The 22,029-nt window shown below is 66.1% G+C and overlaps 3 protein-coding genes and 1 non-coding gene across 9 annotated transcripts; 1 reads left to right on the top strand and 3 right to left on the bottom strand.

Annotated features, from left to right (window-relative positions):
• Positions 1 to 187: 187 nt before the first annotated feature.
• ELAPOR1 (endosome-lysosome associated apoptosis and autophagy regulator 1) lies at positions 188 to 9,879 on the bottom strand. Of its 2 annotated transcripts, none has more exons than XM_030473510.1 (22): positions 9,752 to 9,879; positions 7,712 to 7,832; positions 7,436 to 7,628; positions 6,485 to 6,632; positions 6,320 to 6,400; positions 5,973 to 6,078; positions 5,748 to 5,897; positions 5,544 to 5,632; positions 5,274 to 5,451; positions 4,743 to 4,871; positions 4,583 to 4,673; positions 4,383 to 4,488; positions 4,172 to 4,309; positions 3,842 to 4,096; positions 3,154 to 3,327; positions 2,220 to 2,436; positions 1,592 to 1,688; positions 1,415 to 1,516; positions 1,105 to 1,231; positions 750 to 928; positions 500 to 665; positions 188 to 395 (listed from the first exon to the last, which is right to left on the bottom strand). In XM_030473510.1, the coding sequence occupies exons 1-22, from the start codon at positions 9,842 to 9,844 to the stop codon at positions 327 to 329; spliced, it is 3,009 nt and encodes a 1,002-aa protein (XP_030329370.1). In that variant the 5' UTR covers positions 9,845 to 9,879; the 3' UTR covers positions 188 to 326. The 2 variants fall into 2 exon arrangements, with proteins under 2 accessions (XP_030329370.1, XP_030329372.1); XM_030473512.1 differs by having other exon boundaries at positions 2,220 to 2,376.
• A 2,116-nt stretch (positions 9,880 to 11,995) lies between these two features.
• On the bottom strand, positions 11,996 to 12,227 carry LOC115602482. The gene has a single exon (XR_003989675.1).
• A 445-nt stretch (positions 12,228 to 12,672) lies between these two features.
• On the bottom strand, positions 12,673 to 14,507 carry TMEM167B (transmembrane protein 167B). The gene is made up of 3 exons (XM_030473509.1): positions 14,376 to 14,507; positions 13,515 to 13,646; positions 12,673 to 13,125 (listed from the first exon to the last, which is right to left on the bottom strand). Exons 1-3 carry the CDS (start codon positions 14,383 to 14,385, stop codon positions 13,043 to 13,045), a joined length of 225 nt encoding a protein of 74 aa, XP_030329369.1. The 5' UTR covers positions 14,386 to 14,507; the 3' UTR covers positions 12,673 to 13,042.
• Positions 14,508 to 15,655: 1,148 nt separating this feature from the next.
• Positions 15,656 to 21,818, top strand: INAVA (innate immunity activator). 5 transcript variants are annotated; one of them, XM_030473505.1, is made up of 9 exons: positions 15,656 to 15,707; positions 16,221 to 16,280; positions 16,804 to 16,907; positions 16,983 to 17,102; positions 17,778 to 17,982; positions 18,968 to 19,021; positions 19,102 to 19,480; positions 20,196 to 20,757; positions 21,510 to 21,818. In XM_030473505.1, exons 2-9 carry the CDS (start codon positions 16,235 to 16,237, stop codon positions 21,603 to 21,605), a joined length of 1,566 nt encoding a protein of 521 aa, XP_030329365.1. In that variant the 5' UTR covers positions 15,656 to 15,707; positions 16,221 to 16,234; the 3' UTR covers positions 21,606 to 21,818. The 5 variants fall into 5 exon arrangements, with proteins under 5 accessions (XP_030329365.1, XP_030329367.1, XP_030329366.1 ...); XM_030473507.1 differs by lacking the exon at positions 15,656 to 15,707 and having other exon boundaries at positions 16,175 to 16,280; positions 20,196 to 20,391; positions 20,538 to 20,757; positions 21,564 to 21,818; XM_030473506.1 differs by lacking the exon at positions 15,656 to 15,707 and having other exon boundaries at positions 16,175 to 16,280; positions 20,196 to 20,391; positions 20,538 to 20,757.
• The last annotated feature ends 211 nt before the right edge of the window (positions 21,819 to 22,029 follow it).

Genomic DNA, 22,029 nt, shown 5'->3' with positions numbered 1-22,029 from the left:
GCACCTCACAGCCTCAGCACCCCAGTGCCGGCTGAAATGGGTCCCGGGGGGTGCTGGGGGGGCTCGCACGCATGTGTCTGCACCCACATCCCCATTGCTCACACGTGTGTGCACCCACATCCCCATCGCTCACACACGCGTGTCCCCCCACACGTGCCGGCGCGCAGGGAAGCACACGGAGCCGTCATACAAAGCCCACACCTGTATTTGGCATGTTTTGGTGCTTGGCGGGGGGGACACACGGACAGAAGCCGCCTGGACGCTCCGCTCGGAAGCAGGTCCCTAAGGCCACGTTTCTGGGGGGGGGACAGGGCCCCCCCGACCCGTCACAGCTCCATCGCGGTGCCACCGGACGACGTCTTCAGCGGCACCGAGTCGAACCCATCCGGCATCCTCTGCAGTGAGGCGGCATCAGCGCCTGGCGGGACCGCGGCACGGAGCAGCCGCAGCTTCCCCGGGGGCTGCTCTGGGGTTGTGCCCCCCCTGCTTCTGCCCTTACCTTAGACGTGAGGGACTTGATTTTGCCAAAAAGGGACTTTTTGGTGGCAAAAACCAGGTCGTCCTCAGCGTCCTCCCCCTCCATGATGGCACAACTGTCCGGCGCCGGCAGGTCGCTCTCCTTGGCTGCCGCGTTCATCACCAGCTTGGAGTACTTGTACTCCAACCTAGGGAGGGCGCGAGGTGCCGGCACCCCCCGTTAGCGGTGATTCCCACCCCCACGTCCCCCCGACCCCGTCGGCACCGCTCACTTTTGGTTCTTCTTCCAGAAGTACATGGCGAGGGCGGCGAGGAGCGCGGCGGCGCCGGTGCCAGCCGAGATTCCCACCTTCAGCCAGAACTCGGCGCTCCGGCACGGCCGCACCTTCTGCGGCGGCAAACTCTGCCCGCCCTGGCACAGCCGCGGCTCCCGCCACACGTATGTGGTTCTCTGCAGGGGGAGCAATGGGATGGGTGATGCCATCGAGCCCATCCCCGTGGTGGCCCTCCTGGTCGTGGTCACACCACGGTCATGGTCACACCATGCTCGTGGTCACACCGTGCTCGTGGTCACACCACGGTCGTGGTCACACCATGCTCGTGGTCACACCATGCTCATGGTCATACCTGGATGCCACCAAGGCAGGCGCTGACGATGGGGCGATAGTGGCTGGAGGAGCAGCGGGGACACCCTTCACCCGTCACCCAAAGGAAGTGGAAGGTGCAGCCGTCACAGGTGCCCTCGGGGCATTTGCTGGGTGGGGGGGACATAAAAACATGGGGGGAAGGCTCATTTGGGGAGGTGACAACATGGGGATGGGGGACACAGCACGTGTGGCATCCCCACAGCAAAGCACCCAAGGGCTGGGATGCACCCTCGCTGCGCCACAGGGGGTGGGCAGGAGATGGGGGTCCCCAAAGCCCCCCCAGCACCCACCTGGGCACGCTCAGGGTGCCGGGGCCGGGGCGCAGCGGGTCGCAGCGCAGGCGGATGGCGGTGGCCCGGCCGGCGCCGCACGGCTGCGTCACATCGTTGGACCTGCCCGAGGGGACGTGGGGGTCAGGGGGGGGGCACTGTGGGGTCCTCGTGTGTGGGGGAGGGGGGGACACCCACCGGTAGAAGAAGATGATGTCGGGCAGGTCGGGGTGTCCCGGCGGGAAGAGCTCTGGAGGGGACGTGATGCCGTCCAGTGTGGAGCTGGTGGTGACGCCTGCGGGACGGGGGGGTCAGGGACACGGGGGTCCCCCATGGCACTGGGGTGACCCATAGCACTGGGGGGGATCCCATGGCACTGGGGTGTCCACGGTACCAGGATGTCCATGACACTGGGATGTCCCCCAGCACCAGGAGGTCCATGGCACTGGGGTGTCCATGACACTGGGGGGCTCCCATGGCACCAGAGGGTCTGTGGTACCACGGGGGAGGGGGGTCCCACAGCACCGGCATGTCCCTGGCACTGGGATGTCCCGCAGGAGCAGAGCCCCCGTGGCACCGAGAGGTTCCAATGTCCCTGGGTGGGGTGTCCCTGGGATGGGGTGTCCTGGGGATGGGGTGTCCCTGGGATGAGGTGTCCCATGGCACTGGGGTGTCCCTGGGATGGGGTGTCCTGGGGATGGGGTGTCCCTGGGGATGGGGTGTCCCTGAGATGGGGTGTCCCCGGGATGGGGTGCCCCTGGGGATGGGGTGTCCCTGAGATGGGGTGTCCCCGGGATGGGGTGCCCCTGGACGGGGCCCGGCTCACCCAGGATGCGGTCCCCGAGGCTGACGGGCTGTGAGGACACGGGGCCCTGGTGGCGCGGGCGGTCGGGGGGCACGAGCGTGGCCTGGCACACGTACCCCGTCACCACGCGCAGCCGCGCCTCCGTCACGTTGTCACTGCAGGCGGCCGCCTTCCTGCCCTGCGCACAGCACACGCGTGTGCACCGCCATGTGTGCGACTGCGTGTAGCTGCGGTGTGTCTGCGTGACCGCGTGCACACTGGTGTTTGCACAACCACGTGCATGCATTTGCACCACTACGTGCATGTGTTTGCATGACTGCCCATGTCTGCATGTCTGCACACATGTATGTTTGCACTGTACATGCATGTGGACGTGTTTTTGCACTATATGTGCCTGCACACATACGTTTGCACTACATGTGCATACACGCGTGTACTATACATGTCTGCACATGTGCATTTTCGCACTACACACACCTGCTCACACACGCTCACGCTCTATGTGCCTGCACACGTGTGTTCACACTAGACACATCCACACATGTGTTCACACTATACACACCTGCACACACGTGTTCACTCTACACACGCACATGCTCACACACGTGTTCACACACACACGTGTGCTCACACTCACCTATGTTCACACACATGGATGTTCACACACACGTTCATACACACGTGTTCACACACGTGTTTGCGCACACACACATGTTCAAATGCACATGTATGTTCATACACACGTTCTCACAGGCACATGTATGTTCTCGCACGCGCACACGCATGTTCTCACGCACACACGCATGTTCTCGCACGCACACACGCATGTTCTCACACACACATATGTTCTCACACGCACACACGCATGTTCTCATGCACACACACATGTTCTCACAGGCACACGTATGCTCACGCACGCACACGCATGTTCTCACGCACACGCATGTTCCCGCACCTGCGGCCCGCAGAGGCTGACGCGGAAGTGGTGGCGGTAGCGCCGCCCGCGCGGGGTGAAGGCCGGGCCCGTGGCGAGCGCCGCGGCCGCCGCCAGCGCCGGGAACTCGTAGCGCAGGAGCCGGCCCCGCAGCGGCAGCGCCGCGGAGCAGTTGTTGTAGCAGAGCGAGCGCAGCTGCGCCGCGCGTCACAAGGGGCCGCGCCGCCGCGGCGGCACCGGGACACGGCCCCCCCGGGACACAGCCCCCCCCGGGACACAGCACCCCCGGGACACAGCCCCCGGGACACAGCCCCCCCCCCGGGACACAGCCCCCCCCCGGGACACAGCACCCCCGGGACACAGCCCCCGGGACACAGCCCCCCCCCGGAAACCCCCCCGGGGATGACCAGGCAGGGGGCACCCACCCAGTGTCACCCACCCCGTGGACATCACCCCACACAACCCACCCTGTGGACACCAACCCAGAGACCCCCACCCCGTGGACCCCCAGCCCATGGACCCAACCCCGTGGACATCACCTCATCCACAGGCAACTCCACAGGCATCACCCCATGGACCCCCATCCCATGGACTCGAACACCACAGGCACCACCCCATGGACATCACCCCATGGACTGCAACCTCATGGACATCAATCACCCCAGGGACTTCACCCCATGGACCCCCCCAGGCATGCAGGGACGGGCACCTGGTTGCTGTAGGTGCCAGGCCCACAGGGGTGGCAGGCGGGGGGCCCTTCCGAGGGGTGACCCCGCAGGTAGGTGCCGGGCGGGCAGGGCCGGCAGGTGCCCGATCCATGGTCCATGATGTTCCCGGGCGGACACGGGGCGCAGGAGCCCGACGTCTCGGGGGCACAGCGCCGGCAGAAGGATGCCACCCCCCCGAGAACGTTGGTGACGTTGATGGAGTAGAGCTTGGCCACGTCGCTGGTGTAGCGCCGGCCCTGGCAGCAAGACACCCGTCACCGTCACCCATAGCACCCTCTGGGGATAAAGGGGGGGGATGCCCCGTTCCTCACCTCCTCGTGGTAGGGGGTGCGCTGGAAAGCCCACGTGAAGCTCATGGTGGCATTCTTCTCCACCACGTAGGTGTAGGACTGCTTCCCCCGTGGGCCCGTCCACGTCTCCACCGGCGTGTTGGTGTGGGAGTTGATGCCCTGTGTGATGACACAGGAATGGTGTCCCCCAACCCAACCCAACGTGTGTCCCCCCCCAGGTCCCACCACTCACCACCATGAAGTAGAGCTCGCAGTTGACGCTGCAGATCATCTCGAAGACGAAGGTGATCCTGGCCACCTCCTTGCTCTCCGTGTCCTCCAGCACGGGGCTTGGGGGGCTGGGGGCAGCGTGGGGGCAGCACTGGGACCCATGGGGCTCTGCCCCAGGGTGATGTGTCCCCATCCCTCCATGGGTGCTGGTGCCCCCCTCACCTGAAGCCGGGCACCACCAGCGTGAGGATCATGAAGTCGTTGTCGGAGGCTCCTGCTGCTGTGTAGATGTAGTCCCCGGCCACCTCCCAGCCTGCAGGGACACGGTGGTGGCTCAGCGGGGTCCCCATGGGGGGGACAGCGAAGGGACAGCGGGTCCTACCTGCTATCCCCTTGTACTCGAAGTTGATGCCACTGAGCACCGTGGTCTCCATGTTGGGGGGCAACACGTTCCACCACTTGTACTCCAGCCCCAGCACCGGCTCCGTGCCTGCGGGGCAGCTCAGGCAGCCTGGGGACGGGAGGCGACAGCCCTGAGCTGTGGTGGCACCCAACAACCCCTGATACCCTTTGGGGACAATGATGGTGACATCTTGACTGGAGCCCAACAACGCAGCACCAGGATGGGACCCACCAACGCCCCTGAGAGCTCTGGTCATCCCTTGGGGATGATGACGGTGACGTCCTCAACAGAGCCATAGGGACAGGAGGGAACAACCCGGCACCAGGGTGGCACCCACCAACCCCCTGGCAGGTCTGGACACCCAGGTCATCCCTTGGGGACAATGACAGTGATGCCCTTACCGGAGCCATAGGGACAGGAAGGGACAATCCAGCACCAGGACAGAACCCACCAACCCCCCGACCCCTCCAGGTGCCCCCTTGGTGACAGCGGTGCCGGTGCCGCCCCTACCGGAGCCGTTGGAGTAGGAGCCGAGGGGACAGGGCTGGCAGGCGGAGCCGTTGGTGGCGGCGAAGCCGGGGTTACAGGGGGGGCAGCGGGTCCGCCCCCCCGACGGCGGCAGCTTGGCCGCCTGGGGGAGCTCCTCGCTGCACACTTTGGGCTCGGCCCATTTGAACATCAGCTGCGTCTGCGGAGCGGAGCGGAGCGGGGGGCTGAGCCGGGCCCGGGGCACGCACGGGGACACGGAGCGGTGCCCCCCCCGGTACCCCCCTCCCGTACCTCCCCGTGCGCATCGCAGGCCGTGTGCGTGTAGAAGTAGTCCTTGTCCGTGCAGGGCGGCCGCGGCTTGCAGGAGGCTGAGCCGGGCTCTGCCGGTGGCGGGGACACCCGTGTCACCCCACGGCACTCCCAGAGAGCGACAACGGGTCCCTCCGCCACCGCGGGGGCACCGTGTGGGGACGGGGGGGCCGTGTCCCCGCTCACCGGCGTAGCTGTCGGGGTCGCAGGGCTGGCAGGATGTGGCCCCTTTGCCCGAGAAGGTGTTGGCGGGACAGGGCTGGCACGAGGAGGAGCCGGCGGCGGCCGCGAAGGTGCCGGGTTTGCAGGGGAAGCACTCGGAGGTATAGGCCACCCCTGGCACGGGAGGGCGCTCAGTGTGGGGGGAGCCGGGGGGGTGATGGGACACCCCCCCCTGCACCCTGCACCTACCGGTGATGCCGATGTTCCTCACCAGCACCGGCTTGGGGACCTTGGACCACACGGAGAAGGCCGTGGTGCGCCAGAAGAGCACGTTGTTGCCGCGGCTCAGCTCCACCTGGATAAAGAGGGGTGATGGGGGGTGGCAGCACCCATGGGTGGGGGGTTTGAGGCACTAACCCCGCTCTGCCACCACCCACCATCCCCTTCACACCCTCATGGGGCATCTTCTTCACAAGGGATGGACAAAGGACTTGGGGGGCTGCAATGAGGGACCCCCCGTATGGACAGGGGTCCATAGGGGGGGGTCCCTGTCCTCCCACCCCCCCATGTCACGTCCCCCCATGCCCATGACTCACGCTATGGAACTCCCAACCCTTCTCCGTCGTCCGCATCCAGCGCGACTCCTCCACCGTGGCCTGGCACTGGTCGTTCTGCACCTATAGGAGTGGTGTGAGGATCCCCACGTCCCCAGGGACACCCCCAATGTCCCCAGGGACACCCCCTTTGCACCCATCACCTACAAAGAACTCGAAGACGATGCTGCTGTCGGGGTAGATGTACTCGAAGGACACGGTGCCCGACTGCTTGAGGTTGACGGCGTACATGAGCGTGGCCGTGCACTCGTCCGTGTTGGAGGCCACGTAGTCCCCCAGCGGCACCCACGTTGACCTGGGGTGGGTGACACATCCCCATCCCCGGGATGGACCATGTGGTGGTGCGGATGGTGCCAATGGGGCAGGGAGGTGCTGTTGGGAACGGGGGCTGGGGCAGTGTCACTGCACGGTGGTCCCTGGAGGACATTTGTTCCCCACCGCACTGTGAGAGGCAGTGGGGAGGAGGAAGAGGAGGAGGAAGGGAGGGGGGGGGATCCCGCACCGGAGCTGCTGGATGAATAATGGAAGTGCTGCTGGAAGTAGGTTACATTTGCAAGTTGCATAAACGCTGCAGCAGCCGCGGCAGCGCTGGAGCCGCCGGTACCGGGAGGGTTTGGTGGTGCCAGCACCAAAGGGCCACGGTGCTGCTTCAAGGCACAAAGGTTTGGGGACTCCCATGGGTGCTCCCTCTGCAAGGGGGGTTGGTTGCTGTGGGTGTCCCATGGTGGAAGATAAAGGTGTGGTGTGGGGATGCCCGTGGATGCTCCCTCTGTGAGGGTGTGGGTGTCCCATGGGGTTGGGGGTCCCACCACCCATAGGGTCCCTGTAGCACCCTACCAGCATCATCCCCCAGGGAACGGTGATGGAGGGAGTGTGGGGGAGCAGGAAATGAGGCGCTATCCATGCATAGAGGTGTCACAGCACCCATCCTGCTCACTGCTGCACCATCACCATTGTGCCAGGGCGGGTGAGCCCCCAGCACCACCCCATGGGGGGACTCCTCCTCTGGAGGAGCTGAACCAGATGATCTCCAGAGTCCTTCCCAGCCCTGCTGATGCTGGGACCTCTCACAGCGCCGCCGGTGGCACCGGGACTCACCCCGTGCAGTTCTCCACCGCGTCCCCGAAGCCGTCGTCGCTGTCGAGGCTGGTGGCGACGCTGGCAAAGCCGTGGGGCACCTCGTCCCACTCATCGAAGCGGACGCCGGTGCCCAGCGAGTAGGTGCCCTCGGCACAGGGCCGGCACCGCTGCGCCTTCATGTCCAGGAACTCGCCCGCCCTGCAGGAGAACGCTGCGGGGGGGGGGCACAGGGGGGGTCACCCCAGCGCGGCTTCACCCCCCTCCTGCTGCTCCTCCCGCCCGTCCCGGCCTTACAGCACTCGGTGCCCCTCACGGGGTCCGGCAGCCCGGTGCAGAGCCCCGGCGCGTGCGGCACCGCCACCCGCCACCGCGAGCCCGCGCTGTCACACGCCGTGTACTCGTAGTGGTACTCGGACTGCGGGAGAGGAGACACGGGGGAGCTGCGGCCCCAGAGCACTGAGGGGTGCTGGGGGGGCAGATAGGGTGTAACACCCCACCCCCCCCAAGGAGCACCCTTTGGTGGGGGCAGCCTCCATTGGGAGCACCCTCCATTGGGAGCACCCTACATCACGAGCACCCTTTGGTGGAAGCACTCTCCATTGGAAGGATTCTTTGGTGGGAGCACCATCCATTGGGAGCATCCTTCACTGGGAGCACCCTCCACCAGGATTGGGAGCACCCTTCATCGGGAGCACCCTTTGGTGGGAGCACCCTCCATTGGGATTGGAGTCACCCTCCATCAGGAATACCATCCACCAAGAAACCCTTCCATCAGGAACAGCCTCCATTGGGAACACCATCCATCCGAGCACCATCCATTGGGGACACCCTCCATGGGATGGATTCTTTGGTGGGAGCACCCTTCGTTGGAAGCACCCTCCATTGGAAGCACCCTCCTTTGGGAGAACCAGCCATTGGGAACACCCTCCATTGGAAGGACCCTTTGGTGGGAGCACCCTCCCTCGGGAGCAGCTCTGCGGAGCCGCCAGCAGGATCGGCGCCGGGGCACCGTGACCTCCTGGGCTGGGATTGGCTCAAGGCCGAGGAGCCGAATCCACCCGGAGCCATTAATCCCGGCGAAGGCCGATGCCGGTGGCTCCGGTGCGGTGGCGGCACCTCGGGGGCCCCCAGCCTGGGCTGGGGACACAGAGGCTGGTGCCACCAGCACAGGGACACCCATGGGTGCAGCAGCAGCTCTGGCTCCAGAGGGATTCCCATGGGAAGAAGGTGCTTTTTCCCCTCTCCCCAAACATCCCCCCAGTAGAAAAGCATCGAATTTTCCCTTAAATCTCAATGTTTGACCCAATTCATCCCCGGGAGGGGCGGGGTTGGGGCTGTCCCCAGTGGGGGACGGGGACAAGGGACGCAATTCCCCCCCACGGGAGTGCCCCCCCGGGCCGGCAGCCAGCCCCAGCCCATTGCTCCCGGCTCCGGGCTCTGGAACAAACACACGTGGAAAACTGGATCACGGCACAAACCCAGATGAAAAGCGGCCGCGGGGCGGGGGGGAGCAGCGGGGGGGGATCCCATGGGGTGAGCGAAGCCCCCCCTTTCCCCTCACAGGACACTTTGTCCCCACTGGGCCATGCTGGGACCAGCCCATGGGGACACGGGTGACCCCCCATTGGGGTTTGGGGGGGACACCCCGGTGTCTCCCCAGCGCCAGTATCCAACCGGGATGTGGGGACATGGAGCTGGTGGTCACAGGGACCCCCCCGGGATCGCCCCCAGCACCAGAGACACCCCCCCCCATCCATCCCATCGCCACAGGGGACTCTTTGTAGCGCCCCCCCCCCCTTTACAAGCAGCACAGCCCGGTCCATGCGTCCCCTATAGGTGGCAGACCCTCCACGGGACCCTCTTCTAGGTAAGGGTGGAGCCACCCCCACTATAGGGACCCCACACACACCTATAGGGCCCCCCCAAGCTACAGAAACCCCCCCCACACTATAGGGACCTCTCCATGCTATAAGGATGCCGCCACACTATAGGGGACCCCCCAGTGCTGTAGGAACCCCCCCTGCTATAAGGACCCACACACACTACACAGACCTCCACGCTATAGCGACTCCCCCCACACCATAGCAGCACCCCCCCATAATATAGGACCCCCCCCCACATTATAGAGACCTCCCCCACGCTATAGGGGACCCCCCACACGCTATAGGGAATCCCCCCCCCTCACCACAGGGACCCCATTTAAGCTATAGAGGACCCCCACGCTATAGGTGATCCCCCCCGCTATAGGGACCCCACGCACACACTAGAGGGCCCCCCCCCTTCTCCATGCTATAGGGACCCCCCCGCTGCAGGGACCCCCCGCGGTGCCGGTACCTCCTTGCAGACGTGCAGCCGCTCCCCGGCGCGGCCCGTTCCGGCGGCGGCCGCCACGCTCAGCGCCAGCAGCGCCCACCGGGCCCCGGCCATGGCGCAGCGATCGGCCCCGAGCGGGCACCGGGCACCGGCCCCGCGGACCCGCCCCCCGCCAACGGCCCGGCCCCGCGCGCGCACCTGCCGCCACCTGCGCCCGCCCCCGCCCCGCGCCCCGCCGGGAGCGGCGCCGTTACACGGGAACGGCAGCGTTACACAGGAACGGCGCCGGTATAGCGGCAGCGCCAGACCGGGAACGGCGCCGTTATACGGGAACGGCAGCGTTATAGCGGCGCCGCTGTACCGGGAACGGCGCCGTCATAGCGGCACCGCTGTACCGGGAACGGCGCCGTTGTAGCGGCAGCGTCGTACAGGAAGGGCGCCGTTATAATGGCAGTGTTATACCGGGAGCGGCGCCGTTATAGCGGCAGTGTCACACAGGAACGGCACCGGGCAGGCTCCCCCACCATCGCCCAGCACCGGGAGCGGCAGCGTTATCCCGGGAATGGCACCAGGCATCACTCCCCGCCCCCGCCCGGCACCGGGAGTGAATCCCCCCCCACCCCCCCCGCAAGGGTCCCACCTCCCGTTAACGGTGGGGGGCACCAGGGTATGGGGGAGAGACGGATATGGGACACATGGGAACATGGGATGGAGGGACATGGCACACAGGGATATGGGATATGGGGACATGGGGGACATGAGATGGGGACACGGGATATAGGGACAGGGGACACATGGAGACACGGGGATATGGGGACATGGGGCACAGGGAACATGGGATATCAGGACATGGGACACAGGGACATGAGGACATGGGATATAGGGATAAAGGGACATGGGACACACAGGGACATGGGATATGGGGACATGGGATATAGGGATAAAGGGACATGGGACACACAGGGACATGGGATATGGGGACATGGGATAGAGGGATAAAGGGACATGGGACACACAGGGACATGGGATATGGGGACATGGGATAGAGGGATAAAGGGACATGGGACACACAGGGACATGGGCTATGGGGCACACGGGCTATAGGGATAAAGGGGCATGGGACACACAGGGACGTGGGATACGGGGACATGGGATAGAGGGATAAAGGGGCATGGGACACACAGGGACATGGGATATGGGGACATAGACTTTAATAAAGCATTGACATGCTCCACAGGGTTCTCCTGGAGACTCTGGCTGCTCATGGCCTGGACAGGAGGATCCTTCGCTGGGCGGCCAGGCCCAGAGTGGTGGCAGGAGGCTCCGCAGAGGGGGTTGGGTCCATGGGCTGTGCCGGTGGGGTGAGGTTCCACAAGGCAAAGTGCCGGGTCCTGTATTTGGGCCACAACAACCCCCTGCAACACCCCAGGCTTGGGGCAGAGCGGCTGGAAACTGCTCCTGGGAAAGGAGCTGGATTGACAGAGCTGAACATGAGCAGCTTGTGCCCAGGCAGCCAAGAAGCCACCAGCATCCCGGCCTGGCTCAGCACCAGTGTGGCAGCAGGGCCAGGGCAGTGACTGTCCCCCTGCACTGGGCACTGGTGAGGCTGCACCTCGAATCCTGTGTCAGTTCTGGGCCCCTCACTCCAAGAGAGACATTGAGGTGCTGGAGCGGGGCCAGAGAAGGGCCCCGGAGCTGGTGCAGGGCCTGGAGCACAAGTGTGATGAGGAACGGCTGAGGGACCTGGGGGGTTTAGTCTGGAGAAGAGAAGGCTCAGGGGGGACCTTCTCGCTCTCTGCAACTGCCTGACAGGAGGATGGAGCCAGGAGGGGGCTGGTCTCTGCTCCCAAGGAACAAGGGATGGGACAAGAGGAAACGGCCTCAAGCTGCCCCAGGGGAGGTTTAGATGGAGATGAGGAACAATTCCTTCCCCAGAGGGTGCTCAGGCATTGGAACAGGCTGCCCAGGGCAGGGCTGGAGTCACCGTCCCTGCAAGTGTTCACACCCCGTGTGTCCGAGGCCTCAGTGCCATGGGTTAGTGGTGGCCTTGGCAGTGCTGGGAACGGTTGGAGCGGAGCAGCTGAAAGCTCTTTCCCAGCCTGGCTGATTCCATGGCTCTATGGGATGCAGGGGCCGGGGACACGGGGGCCGCGGCTCCACGCACGGCAGCACCGACACGGCCGCGGGGCGCGGACACGCGTGTTCCCGCGGTGCCGGGGGCGGGGCGCGCACAGCCCCGGTCGGTGCCGGGTCCGGCGGCGGCGGCGGGTCAGAATCGCAGTAGCTCAGCGGCCGCGGCCTCGCCTATCTGATCGACTCATCCCGCCCGCGCCGCCGCCGCACAGCGCCCGGGGCTTCGCGGCGCCGCTCTTCTCATCTCGGCCGGGGCCGATCGAATAAGATCAACGTGTAGGGCCGCGGATGGGGGGGGGGGGGCGCACGCACACACGCACACACACACCTTGCACGCCCCTTGCACGCGCCTTGCACGCCCGCACGCGCCCTGCACCCGCACCCGCGCTCACACGCACCCGCCGCTCGCCCCCCGCCGCCATCTTGTGGCGCGCCCGCGCGGCGCGCCATGGGAAAAGGCGGGGCCGGGCCCCACCCCAGCGCGCCCCCTGGCGGACGGGAGGACCGCGCCTCCCGTGCGCCCCCTCGCACAATCACACCCCCCGCACCCCGCCCGCCCCACAGGGACCGGCCCCACAACCAGTGGGGACCCCGGGCACGCAGCCCCCTGCCCCATGGAACCCCATAGCACCCAGCCCCATTGGCAGCCCCTTAGCTCACAGGGACCAGCCCCACAGTCCCTGGCCCCACGGCAGCCCCATGACCCATAGCTGCCAGCCCCCCACCCCACAGGATCCCCTGCCCCATGGGACCCCCCCATCAACCAGCCCCATAGCAGCCCCCTGCCCCACAGAATGCCCAGCAAGGCACCGCTGCTGCCCGCAGGGGGGCCCCCGCTTTATTTCCAGCATTCCCAATCTGGGGGTGACAAATCCACGGCCACAGGGGACAGACCCCCCATGGGGGGACATCCCGCCGGCGGGGGGGGCCCAGCCCCACAAGTCCCCATGGAGGGAGGCTGCAGCGTCCCCCCCACGAGCCACTGGGTTCAGCATCAGGAGGAGGCGCCCCCGGTCCCGTTGCGCACCCCGGGGGTGCGGAGGTGCCCCCCAAGGGGGCTCTGAGCAGGGCTCTGGGCCGTGGCGGCTCCCCAGGGCCCCCCCGGCAGGCCCAGGCCGGCTGTGGGGCGCCGGGGGGCGGCCCCGGGCTCTGCATCGCTGCGTGGGTGGTCCCGGGGGGTCACTTCACCACCAGCACGTAGAAGGCCATGAGCACACAGGCCACGGCCACCGCCACGTGCAGGCGCGTGCCGATGACGGCGGCTGCGGGGGGGGCACAGCGGGGTGAGGGGGGGACCCCGGTCCCTGCGCTGGGCCCTCCCCCGAACACAAAAACCTCATCCCACACCCAACGCTCCCATCCCGGAGCCTTGTGTGCCCATCTCCGTGTCCCATCCCTGTGTCCCCCCCATGTCCCCTCACGTCCTCATCCCCATGTCCCATCCCCGTGTCCCCCCCATGTTCCCGTCCCCATGTCCCACCCCCGTGTCTCCCCCCACGTCCCATCCCCATGTCTCCCCATGTCCCATCCCTGTGTCCTCCCCACGTCCCCATCCCCACGTCCCATCCCCACGTCTCCCCATGTCTCCCCATGTCCCACCCCCGTGTCCTCATCCCCACATCCCCATCCCCCCCCCGTGCCCCCCGCTGACCCTTGTAGCAGACTCCCCACAGGCCGCGCTTCTCGCGCAGGAGCCAGGCGCGGGCGCGGGGCACGTGCCGCAGGTGGGCGCACGTGCACACCAGCAGCAGCGCGAACACCACCAGCCCGTCCAGCGAGTACACTGCGGGCACCCGGTGAGCACCCGGTGAGCACCCAGTGAGCACCCACCGGCACCCAGTGAGCACCCAGTGAGCACCCGGTGAGCACCCACCCGGCACCCACCGGCACCCAGTGAGCACCCACCGAGCACCCACCGGCACCCAGTGAGCACCCACCCGGCACCCAGTGAGCACTGCGGGGCACCCAGTAAGCACCCACCCGGCACCCAGTGAGCACCCACCCAGCACCCAGTGAGCACCCAGTGAGCACCCACCCAGCACCCAGTGAGCACTGCGGGGCACCCACCAGCACCCAGTGAGCACTGCGCGGCACCCACCCGGCACCCAGTGCGCACCCACCCAGCACCCAGCGAGCACTGCGGGGCACCCACCCAGCACTGCAGGGCACCCACCCAGCACCCACCCAGCACCCAGTGAGCACCCACCCAGCACTGCGGGGCACCCACCCATCACCCACCCAGCACCCACCCAGCACTGCGGGGCACCCACCCAGCACCCAGTGAGCACCCACCCACTGAGCACTGCGGGACACCCACCCGGCACCCACTGAGCACCCACCCAGCACTGCGGGGCACCCACCCAGCACCCACCCAGCACCCACTGAGCACTGCGGGGCACCCACGGGACACCCATGGGACACCCCACAGGGACACTCATAGCGACACCCACAGGGGCCCACACCCCAAAAGGACCTTTTGCCCCCCACAGGGACCCCCCCCCCCGCCCCTCACCGTTGGTCATGGCGGCCGCGGGACCCCCGGCTCCGCTCCGGGCCCGGCCGCGCTGCGCATGCGCGGGGCGTCCCCGCTGCCAACGCGACACCGGAACACGCAGCGCGGCCAGTCGAGTGCCGAGGCAGCCGATGGCCCAAGAGACGGGCGGGGATTTGGAGCCGGGTTGAGGGAGCAGGCAGCATCAATCGAGCGCCTATTGAGGGGCAGCGCCAGTGTCGCCCAGAAATAGACTCACCATCCATCCATGAACCCACCCACCTATCCATCCATTCCTCCCTCCATCCATCCATCCATCCATCCATCCATCCATCCATCCATCCATCCATCCCTCCCTCCATCCATCCATCCATCCATCCATCCATCCCTCCCTCCCTCCCTCCATCCCTCCCTCCATCCATCCATCCATCCATCCATCCATCCCTCCATCCATCCATCCATGAATCCATCCATCCATCCATGAATCCATCCATCCATCCATCCCTCCATCCATCCATGAATCCATCCATGAATCCATCCATCTATCCATCATCCATCCATCCATCCATCCACCCATCCATCCATCCATGTATCCATCCATCCACCCAGCCCTCCTTCAGCTCCATCCGTTCCTCATTGCCCTGCAGTTCTTGAGGGTGGCTGAGTGGGTCACACCATGGGGACTGTTGGGAGAAGCCAGGTCATAGTCATGGAACCCCAGCCTGGTTTGGGTTGAAGGGAGCTTAAAGCTTCCCCAGTTCCAACCCCCTGCCACGGGCAGGGACACCTTCCACTAGAGCAGGTTGCTCCAAGCCCCTGTGTCCAACCTGGCCTTGAACACTGCCAGGGATGGGGCAGCCACAGCTTCTCTGGGCACCCTGTGCCAGCGCCTCAGCACCCTCACAGGGAAGAGCTTCTGCCTCAGAGCTCATCTCAATCTCCCCTCTGGCAGGTTAAAGCCATTCCCCTTGGCCTGTCCCTACAGGCCCTTGTCCAAAGCCCCTCTCCAGGTTTCCTGGAGCCCCTTTAGGCACTGGAGCTGCTCTAAGGTCTCCCCTTCAGGAGCCTTCTCTTCTCCAGGCTGCCCCAGCCCAGCTCTCTCAGCCTGGCTCCAGAGCAGAGCTGCTCCGGCGCCCGCAGCCCCCACACGGGGCTGGTTCGTTGTGGGGCGGCCGGCCCCGGGCGCTGCTCGGCCGCTGGTGCCCGGTCCGTGGTGCCGGTGGCCGGGGGGGGACGCGGCGGCGCGGGGCGAGGCTGCGGAAGGTGTTGCTCACCCGCTCCTCCCTCCCTGCGCCTCAAGTCAAAACACGTCCCGGTGTCCCGGGCGCAGCAGAGCCGGCGGCGAGCGCCCAGGTAAGGACCCCCCCGCCCGGCGCCGGGACCCCCATCCAGCCGCACTCCCCGCTCCAGGCGGGGAAACTGAGGCACGGCGGGGGCGAAGCGATGGGAACCCGGTGCTGAGCACCCCAAAACCCCGCTCCCACCATTCCCCCCCCACCCCCCGCCGCTCCCAAGGGAATGGGGTGTCGGGGTGCTGGGGGGGAGCCGCTTTCCCACTCCGGCAGCTTCCCCCCTCCATTCCCAGATGGAAAAGAACTGGAAACTGGGAGAGGAGCCCAGTGAAACCAGTTCCCCCCCCCCGCCACCGCCGCACCCCGACCACCTTTGCCCCGGGCTGGGTGTCCCCACGCACATGTGCGCACACCTTTGTTTATTGTAGGACTTACCGGAAGGCGGCCGGAGCCACCGCGCCGGGGAAGGACGGGGCGATGCGGAGGGGTTGGGGGGGCGCAGGAGGGGAAGGACGGGGGGGAGCACCCATGGGTGCTGCGCGGGGACGAGGTGTCGCCCTGGTGTCACCCGCAGGGTCCCGGCCCGGCATGGGGGAGGCGAGTGACACAGACGGCGGGATCCTGCTGCACTCGGGTGAGCTCTGGGGGGGGGGTCGGGGTGTGGGGGGGAAGGTTTTGGGGTGCCCCATCCCTCACACGTCCTCTTACAGTGTCCCCGGGCTGAGGATGGGGCAATTCGATGCATGGGACGCACAAAGCTCCTTTGCGGGGGGGAGGACGGAAATGGGATTCCCCTGGTTTGGGGGGGGCCGAGCATGGCGAGGGGTTGTCTGGCCTGGCTTTGAGTCACCGGGGATGGGTGAGTCAGGGTGAAACGTTCCCTGGGAACCGGAGCACCCATGGGTGCTGCTGGGGGGGGGTGTCAGGGATGGCTTGCCCTGCACTGGGGTTGGGGAAAACTGAGGCTGGGGGAGCATGGGTCAGTCTCAGCAGGTGTCTGTCTGTCCGTCATCCATCCTTCCATCCATCATCCTTCCATCCATCCATCCACCCATCCATCCATCCACCCACCCATCCTTCCATTCTTCCACTAATCCATTATCCATCCATCATCCACCCATCTTCCATCCATCCATTCCTCCCTCCTCCGTGCCCAGGTCCCGGCATCCCGGGCTGGCCGCGGGCTGGGCAGCAGCGGGCGCTGGAGGCGCGGTTGGACGGGTGCCTGCAGGAGCTGCGGCGGCTCTGCCTGCGCGAGGCGGTGAGTGAGGATGGGGGGACCCTGCCCGACCCCTCCCCCGGGTGCGGCAGTGGCTCAGGGTGCCCCTGCCCCCAGGAGCTGACGGGGACGCTGCCCCGCGAGTACCCACTGAAAGCCGGGGAGAAGCCGCCCAAGGTCCGGCGCAGGATCGGGGCTGCCTTCAAGCTGGATGAGACCCTTGTCCTGCGCGGGGCGGTGAGCGGCTGCCTGCGTGCAGTGGGGTGGGGGGATACGGCTCCATCCCATCCTGGAGGTCATAGGATCATGGAACCATGGGATGGTTTGGGTTGGAAGGGACTTTAAAGCTCCTCCAGCTCCAACCCCTGCCACAGGCAGGGACACCTTCCACTAGAGCAGGTTGCTCCAAGCCCCTGTGTCCAACCTGGCCTTGAACACTGCCAGGGATGGGAAATAGGAAGGATGGGATGGGATGGGATGGGATGGGATGGGATGGGATGGGATGGGATGGGATGGGATGGGATGAGATGGGAAGGATGGGATGGTGTGGGATGGGAAGGATGGATTTGAATGGGATGGGAAGGATGGGATGGGAATGATGGTAGGAGATGGAATGGGAAGGATGAGGTGGGAAGGATAGGATGGGATGGGAAGGATGGGATGAGTTGGGTTGTGATGGGAAGGATGCGATGGGAATGATGGTAGGAGATGGTATGGGAAGGATGAGGTGGGAAGGACAGGATGGGATGGGAAGGATGGGATGAGTTGGGTTGTGATGGGAAGGATGCGATGGGATGGGGTATGATGGGATGGGCAGGATCTCCCCAGCCCACGGCAGCACACCCCCCCTGGTCACACCAAGCCTTCCCCGTGGGTGCCGTTGGGCTGGCTCCGAGCACGTCCCGTCCCCAGGACCCGCTGAGCGCGCTGGAGCGGGACCTGGCGCTGCAGCTGCAGATCGCCCGGGCCGCGCGGCGCCTCTGCCGCGAGGAGAACATCGGCAGGAGGCTGCGCAGGCGCCGCCAGAGCGCCGCCGTGCTGGAGGAGCAGAAGCTGCGGGACCTGCAGAGCGTCCTCAACCAGCGGCGCCTCCTCTCTGCCGCCGCCGGCACCCAGGGTGAGCTCCTCGGGTGTCCCCGTCCTGGGGGGGGCAGCTTGAGTGGGTGTCCACGGGGAAGGCACCCCCATACAACAGTCCTTGGTGCGTGCACCCCAATTCCCCATCCCTGGGTGGATGGGTGGAAGGATGGATGTTGGATGGACGGATGGATGGATGGATGGATGGATGGATGGATGGATGTTGGATGGATGGATGGATGTTGGATGGATGTTGGATGAATGTTGGATGAATGGATGTTGGATGGATGGGTGGATGTTGGATGGATGTTAGATGGATGATGGATGGGTGGGTGGGTGGATGGATGGATGGATGTTAGGTGGATGGATGGATGTTAGGTGGATGGATGGATGGATGGATGGATGGATGGATGGATGGATGGATGGATGTCCACCCTCCTGAATGTCCCCAAAATGCCATCCTTGGAGAATGCACCCCAATTCCCCATCCCATGATGAATGCACCCTCCCAAGGTACATCCCAGTACATCATCCTCAGTGAATGTACCCGCCAGAGAGCACCCCAACATAGCACCCCTGGGGAATGCATCCCAATTCCTTATCCCTGGTGAATGCAACCCCCTGATACCCCCCAAAATGCCATCCCTGCTGCATGCACCCCAATATGTTCTCTTACGAGTGCATCCCAACACTTCACCACTGCTGCCTGCACCCCCATACGCCATCCCCCACGACTTCACCCCCCTGAATGCACCCGGAGCCGGGACCACAGTGCTGGTGCCTCCTTCCCTCGGGGTGCCCCCGGCCCTGCCCAGCCCCGCTCCTCCCGCGCAGCCGGGCAGGCCGGGAGCTGCCCGCGGCGCTCGGCAGAGCCGGCCCGGCCGGTGCCGCCACGTCCCGGAGCGTGTCGGGACACGCGGCGTGGGAGCGGGGAGCGGAGGCCCCCGGGGCCGCGCCGGGTGGTGCCGGGAGCCGTGGGAGCACCGGCGGCACCGGCACCGCTCTCACCGCGCCCGTCCCCGCAGAGCCCAGCGCCTCCGACGACAGCTCCTTGTCTGACACCGTCCTGCTGGAGGAGGGTAAGGGGCTGCGGGGACGTGGGGGCACAGCGGGTACCCCAGTGTGTCCCCTCCATCACAACACCCCATCTCTCGCACAGAGGAGACCCGGACACCGGCACCCGGCACCCCACGGCGGTCCCCTGAGGAGCCCAGCGAAGAGGAGGAGGAGGGATCAGGGTCCCCACCGGAGCCCCCCAGCTCCTGGGGGGACACTGGCCCTGACAGAGCCCATGAGAAGGCCAAAGCTCCCGGTGCCGATGCCGGGGACGGGGGAACACGGAGCTCCCAGTGCTACCCTGGGTCCCCACCAGCCCCCAGTAGCCCTGACCCTGTGTCCCCACCAGTGCCCAGGCCTGGGGATGTCCCTCCCTACCGCTTTGTGCCCATCCGGACCCTGGTGCTGTGCCGGCAGGTGGGATCCAGTGCCCCCAGCACCCCGGAGCCAGTGGGACGCCGGGGACAGTCCCAGTCCCTGAGGTATGTCCTGTGCGTGGGGAGGGGGACAAGGGGTTCTGCAAGGGAGGGATGGAGGTAAACCCATGGGCAGGAGGATGGGATAACCCCATGGAATGATGGAGCTAAACCCATGGGGAGGATGGAGACAACCCCATGGAGACGAGGTTGAAGATAACCCTATAGGGAGATGGATATAAATCCATGGGGAAGAGGTTGGAGATAATTCCATGGGGAGGATGGAGGTAATCCTTTGGGGAGAATGGACATAAATCAGTGGGGATGAAGACGGAGCTAACCCAATGGAGAGGATGGAGTCAACCCTATGGGGAGGAAGATGGAGGTAACACCAAGGGGGAGATAGCTAACCCTATGGGGAGGAGGTTGAAGATAACCCTTTAGAGATGATGGAGCTAAATCCAGTGGGAGGAGGATGAGGTAACAACAAGGGGAAGATGGAGCTAACCCCATGGGGATGAGGTTGGGGATAACCCCATGGGGATGAGGTTGGAGATAACCCTATGGAGATGATGGACTTTAACCCATGGGGAGGAGGATGGGATAGCCCCGTGGAGGTGATGGAGCTAAATACATAGGGAGGAGGTCAGAGCTAACCCCATGAGGAGGAGGATGGGATAACCCCATGGGGAGGAGGCTGGAGACAACCCCATGGGAAGGAGGCTGGAGCCCCCCCGGCTCCCGGGCGGGTCGGGTCCCCCCCTCACGCCGCTGCCCGCAGGGTGGAGGGCTCCCGCCCGCCGGAGCCGCGGGGCCGCAGCGCCGCTCCCCGCCGGCGCCCCACGTACTACACGGTGACGGTGCCCGCGTCCTGCCTGCCCCCGCCCGGCCCCGCGCACCGCTCCGGCTCCGACGACAGCATCTCCGACCTGTCCAGCGTCTCCCACGCCACGTCCCCGGGCAGCAGCAGCCCCGAGGTGCCGGTCCCGCGTCCCCCCGTCCCGCCGCCCCTCCCCGAGCCCGGTTACTACCCGCGGGGAGCGCACCGGTTCCTGCCCCCGCTGGTGCTGTACGAGCAGGACCTGGCCCCACTGCGCTACCAGCGGCTGGTGCCCTCGCACAGCCGCATCGTGCGCACCCCCTCGCTCAAGGACTACGCGCCCGCGGCTGCCCGCGGGGTCTCCAAGGCCACGGTCACCGAGGAGCTCAAGTCGTGGCACCAGCGCGCCCGGCTGCGGGGGGCCCGGCCCCATTCCCTCGACCGGCAAGGGGCCTTCCGGGGCCCCCGCGGCGGCATCGCCAGGGACGTGCCCGTCACCCGCGCACCGCTGCTGCGGGCTCAGGTAGGGCACGGCGGGGAGCGGGGACCCCCTTGAGTGCTGCCCTGCGGGTGACGGGGTGACAGGAGTTGTCACCATGAGGTGATTCAGGCACAGGAGGCTCTGGAGGGGTCCCCCAGAGCAGGAGTGAGGTCCCGAGGGGGTCCATAGGGGAGAAATGGGGTCCCATGTGCGTCCTTGGGGCAGAACCAGAATCCCGTAAAGGTCCCTGGGTCAGGACATTGGTCTCGGGAGAGTCTTGAGGAGCGGACCAAGGTTCTTCAAGCTCCTTTGGGCAGGATGGGTCCCTCTGATGGTCCCTCTGGGCAAGTCCATGGTCCCACAGGTTGGCTCTGGGGTCCCACAGGGGTCCTTGGGGCAGGATTGGGGACCCCTAAGGTTCCCTGGAACAGGACTGGTGAAGGTCCTGTGGGGCAGGACCAGGCCCTAAAGGGGTCCCTGGGGGAGGATTGGGGTCCTGAGGAGATCACAGGGGAAGAATTGCGGGGTCCCATGAGAGTCTCAAGGGGGTCCCACATGAATCCCTCTGGTCCCACGTGGGTCCCTGAGGCAGCACTTGGGGTGCCCTTGGCCAGAGGGGTCCCTGCTGACACTTGGGGTGCTGTCTCCACCCCCAGCAGCACCCAGGGATCCCACCAGGAGGGGTGCATGCAGCAGCCCAGAGCGGGTGCATGCAGCCCCCAACCGCAGCATCCCAGGGTGCTGCCCTGGCTCAGGATGGGTGCCGGCACCCATGGGTGCCTTCTCCCACACAGGGTCCCCCCCCGGTCCCCGTCCTGCGGCGCTCCCCGGATGGTGTGTCCGTGCAGGTCTACGTGCCTGAGAACGGCGAGATCGTGACACAAGTGTGACGGGACAGCCCAACCCGGGACAGCCCAACCCGGGACACCCCCAGCCTGGCTGGCCCAGGGACAGTGGGGACGGGGACATGGGACATTGCCACTTCTGGGTGCATGGGGCTGGGGCTGGCCCCCTGCCCGCTGTGTCCCCTCATTGTCACCGTGCCCCCAGTGCCACCGTGGTGCTGGATTTGGGGCTCTGGTCTCTAATAAAGGTGCATGTTGGGGTGCTCCGGTGGGTCCCCAGCACTGGCCCCTGCGGGGTCCCTGGCCCCTGCGGTGGCATTGACAGGATGGGGGATGTGGGGATGCGGATGCGGGGATCGGGGATGCAGGGGTGCAGGGATAGGGGTGCGCGGATGGGGGAGGTGGGGATTCGGGGATGGAGATACGGGGATGGGGGTGCGGGGATGGGGGTGCTCGGCCGTGCCTGTGC

The sequence above is a fragment of the Strigops habroptila genome, chromosome 18 (assembly GCF_004027225.2).
Source record: "Strigops habroptila isolate Jane chromosome 18, bStrHab1.2.pri, whole genome shotgun sequence".
NCBI lineage: Eukaryota > Metazoa > Chordata > Aves > Psittaciformes > Psittacidae > Strigops > Strigops habroptila.
This window is presented reverse-complemented; position numbering and strand designations above follow the sequence as displayed.